The 4,774-nt window shown below is 39.9% G+C and overlaps 1 protein-coding gene across 1 annotated transcript; it reads right to left on the reverse strand.

Moving 5' to 3' along the window:
* Positions 1 to 489: 489 nt before the first annotated feature.
* Positions 490 to 4,161, reverse strand: LOC136538557 (uncharacterized). The gene is made up of 9 exons (XM_066530509.1): positions 3,895 to 4,161; positions 3,749 to 3,809; positions 3,516 to 3,648; positions 3,010 to 3,133; positions 2,041 to 2,097; positions 1,857 to 1,953; positions 1,282 to 1,489; positions 892 to 952; positions 490 to 775 (listed from the first exon to the last, which is right to left on the reverse strand). Exons 1-9 carry the CDS (start codon positions 4,159 to 4,161, stop codon positions 722 to 724), a joined length of 1,062 nt encoding a protein of 353 aa, XP_066386606.1. The 3' UTR covers positions 490 to 721.
* Positions 4,162 to 4,774: the final 613 nt, after the last annotated feature.

Here is a 4,774-nt window from a genome sequence, read left to right on the forward strand (position 1 = left end):
GTGTATGGAAAATCATCAGATTTATAGATGGACAGGTGGTCTTTAGTTTTCCTACCTAAAAGGAGACTACAGGAGAACGGCTTGGTACTTGGTATCAAACGACACGCAAAATCTTGTGATGTACTTGATATGGGTGTGCACGATATGATTTATTTCCTTCACTTTATAAGATCTCATGATTCTTGCAAGTTGCAAAATCCTTGACCAGAAAAAAAAAACAGAGCTGCATGGAGCTGTAATTCGTCACGATAAAGCCACAAATAGATCTCGCAACCACCAGAACAAAGAGATCAGCCTGCCTTACAGATAGATTGGATTCGTAGTAACGTGAAGTAGGTTCAGGAAGATGATGAGTCTACCTTAGCTTCATCTGCAGCTATTGGTCTGGCCAACCAACCTCATCTGTGCTTCACCCATGAAATTACCGTCTTTTGACAAGAATCAATGAGCTATCATAGAATATCGAAAAATGACAGCAAAAGACTCAAGGAATAATGCTGAAATTTCATAGTGCACATGATAATTGGATTAGCTTACAAGTCAAGAATGATCATTGTTCCAAGGGCTCTTTGGCCCTGAAATGAGCCTATACAACAGCTGCTTAGGAAGCAAGCCTTAGTTAGCAAGAGTGAAATCTTAGATTTCCATGTGAGCGAACTGCGACAGCTGCAAAGTTCAGGGAAAGATTTCCTTTTCTAAGGGGCAATGGAAGATCATTGGATTATGGACATAATTCAGACACAAGTTTCACAACTCCCTGCATCGGAGCATCATTCTGCATTGGATTGAACGTCAAAAGCAAATTACTTTAGAATAGGCATTGATAAGGTGTAAAACTACAATAACCTGGAGGAAACAGATAAAATTGCAACATGCTAAGCCATATCTCACCAGATATACAATGTCAAATGAGCTAGAGTAATCCTTCAAAGATTTCTCGATGTTGGCATTCCTGGAAAATCAGTTCAGCATTACTTGATGCACAAATCTGTATGGAAACAATTTTTTTGTGTGGTCGATAATAGACAGAAATTAGGAAAAATACAAAGAGAAACAACATTTCACTACAACAACAACAACAACAACAACAACAACAAAGCCTTTAAGTCCCAAACAACATTTCACTATCATTAAAAATTTCCTGCAATTTTACTACTTGTTATGTATGTCAAGAAAACACTAATCAGCTTAGTTGACTTGGGAAGAATTAAAAATGGTAGTCCCAAGATGGTAATATCACTGCTACTTTGAATGAAGCAAGGCAATCAAAAAGTTACTAACAGGAATCCAACAGCAATCCTGTTTTCATAGTTTAGACCATCAGACATCCCCAAGTCTCCAATGTGATCGCCAAGTAGCAGCACATTGGTCCTTTTCTTCACCAATGAATAGTCATCAATAAATCCATTTGGATCCCCCCGATTGCCATGTACTGGAGCAGCCATGTCCAAGGCATGCTCATTTTTGTTTAGAACGTGAATTGTTTTCCCTGCATTAGGCTTTTGTTAGTTTCTATCAGAAGACAAGCAATACTGCAATAGCATATATTTTACCCAATGATTGTAACCAAGCAATCAATTACTCATAGACCCCATGGTAAAAGATAGTCAAGGAAAAAAGGGATCCACCAATCCACAAGGACAGGTATATGTACCAATTAAAAGTAAATCTTAAAAAAGAAGTCCGTGTGACAACAAGTAACAGCAACTCAGCAAGGCTAAGGATTTCCTTGAGTAAGCACCTAACGCAACAAGAAATGACACTGTTTTTAAAAATATATATATATATATCCATACATAAAATTCATGATGAATAAACATCACTGCAAATAGAAGATTATGAGATTAAAAATTCACCTTTAAATGCTACAAGACGGCCTTCTTCATTAAACACCATCCTGTTGGAGACAATCTTGATGTTCTTGAATGATTTGTGTAGTTTCTGCCGGAAGACCTAATGGAGCAGCGGGATGTGTCACAGTGTCAGTCAGCAATTAAATTCATCACAACATATGTTGAATCATTCCTTTTCATAGCTTACCTCTTCAATTATGTCTGCGAGTCCTGCAGAAAATACCAGCACTGGAATATCTCTCTCCTGAAATTATAATTGAAAGTCTTAATCTTAATTAAAAATTCACCTAAATACTTATCCCTGAAAATGCCGTTGCCTTGCCCCAGGTAATCCCATTTTGACCTAGCAATATCACATTGTCGCCTACACTACACCTAGGACATGAAGGATGAAAAAAGAACTAAGCATCACAGAAAGGAAATGGTCTCTTCACTAGAAGTTTTTCTGCCCTAAGGAGATAAGCATAATATGTTACTATGAACTATGCATCCAGATGCATAACAGTCAAAGTAGGGAAATCATTTGATAACATAAATTTAAGACAAAACAAGAAGCAAACAGTACAAAAGGAACAAGAATACTTTTTATGGAACAAGTTGAAACATTGAGGGTTGAAATCCCAACTAGCCTACTTCATATGCACAGCGAAACTCACTTCAACAAGACAACAAGAAGAATTCTGCAGAAGGGCAGGTAACAACATAGCAAACTTCAGTCAATACTACATGCTTGCTGATAGATGTGCTAACAAACTCTACAAAAAGAAATACCGAAAACTAGATAAAAAAAACTTCGCAAATGAGAGCACCACAAATTTGCAGCCTTTCAGTTCGACAAACTGGTAAGAGTGAAAGAACTGGAGATCATAATCACTCTAAAAGGAAAAGGACAACACAGAAATAAAAAAATGATTAGGGTGGCATCAAAAGAAAATAAGGAAGGGACAAACAAAGAAGGTTTTGCATCCTTCAAACTTTTTGTGAAGCAGCTTAACAGTTAGTTCTTTTACTTATAGCAACATAGGTAAAGTTATTATTGATCTTAGTCCATACCAAACAGTCGAACCCAATAAGGGTATCTAGGCATGTCCCAAAAAAGTTTACTAAATATAGCGACAGCAACAATAGAGAAGGCTTTGATAAACGAAAATCAAACCTCCAAGTACTCAAAGAGCTCCACCACACCCTCTCTGAAAACAATTGCGGCATCAGAGACAGATTTTGTGATAGCTTCTAATGTAAGACCACCTTCAATAAGGAGACCATGAGTCTTCTCCCACCTGTAGCACACAACAACTTCAACTGTAAGCGACTCAGCTCCTGCTGTTGAAAATATATAATCAGGTTCATGACTTCATGTGGCATTAAAAATTTAAACCAAATGGCAGACAATTAATGGTAGGAACCAGAAGCTCGTCAGAGAACTATAGTTTCAAGAAAACTTTTCAGTTTTAAGTTCTGCTGTAAATGTTTTCACTTTTCAGGTACCATGGCACACAAGAAAGCCCACACATCAGTATGTTCAGCTGCTGCGACAAACAGAATCCCAAACTATCAGAAATGAAAATATACATAGTAGGCTTAATGGTCATACTAGAACTACGTGGGTTACAACACAGTTAGACATTAAATAAAGAATGACCAGTCAAAATTCACCAGTACCATTCTTCCATGAGCTTGGCCTTCTCCGGGAGTGGAATGTCGGGGCAAATCTCGATGGGGTGGTAGTGCTGGTACAGCGCCTCCCTCTTGGCGTCATACTCCTCGTTCCCTTGCCTGAGCAGCCCATGACTACCTGGCACCCACACACAGAGACACAGATAAACCTCTCAACACATACAAAATCTTAATTACTAGAACCTCCGAAAACTTGTGCAACAGAAGCGAAAACGTACTCTGCCCGCGGGCGCCGTCATACCAGTACCGCGTGAGCGTGCCATCGAAGTCGGCGATGACCTGAGCAAATGGCAATCCTAGTTAGGATTCCACGTACCAAGGAAGCTAAAAGCCACACGGTACTAAGAACGAAAGGGGTGCCTACCTGGAGCTTGGCGGGTCCGGCGGCACGGATGTCTGCGACCTTGCGGGCAAGAGTAGTGGGGTCGGCGACGACAGAGTCGGGGGAGGTGGTGGAATCGGAGGACATGGCAGCGGGAAGGAGGCGCGGGAGGCGGTGGCGGAAAGTACAAGGAGGTGGCGGCAAGGCGGTAGGGTTCCGGCGGCGAGAGGCGCGCGAGAGGTGGAGGAGGCGGCGGAGGAGAGGGCACGGGGACGGTGAGAGCAGGGGCGGGTTCGTCATGGGCCGCATTTCTGAATGGTGGGCCGGAATTCGGTCGGTGGACCAAGCCATTTAGGCCCTGGCAAGATTGTCGTTTAGCCGATTCGTTTTACGGGTTTGGACTACAGCCCAAATAATTTTTTCCAAGGTTTCTAAGGGCACCTCCAATAATAATTATTTTTTTGAACTTTCGAATAATAATTTATGAGTTAGCTCTAAGCATATTATTTTATTTTTTAATATTTTTTATTTCAAATTATAAGATATTTTGGCTATATATCTAGACATAGTGTATACTCTTTCCGTCCTAATATATAAGGTATAACCACTTTTTATTTAAGTGATCAAGTCCTACAATACAAAACGTGTTCTCTCTCTATCTTCTTGAGGCATGTGTATCCATGAAGTAGTACTAGCATTATGAGAGAGAATTAAATATGTTCTTTGGCGTGGACCAAAGGTAGTTTACGCCTTGTATATATACTAGGACGAGGGAGTATCTAAGTGCATAGGAAAATCTATGTATCTAGAAAAGCTAAAATATCATATAATTTAGAATGAAGAGAGTAGAAGAGAAAGAAAAACTATATATTGATCAAGTGCTAGTATCGTACACATACTCCAAGATCATGTAGGTTTGTAA

The sequence above is a fragment of the Miscanthus floridulus genome, chromosome 2 (assembly GCF_019320115.1).
Source record: "Miscanthus floridulus cultivar M001 chromosome 2, ASM1932011v1, whole genome shotgun sequence".
In the NCBI taxonomy this organism is placed as follows: Eukaryota; Viridiplantae; Streptophyta; class Magnoliopsida; order Poales; family Poaceae; genus Miscanthus; species Miscanthus floridulus.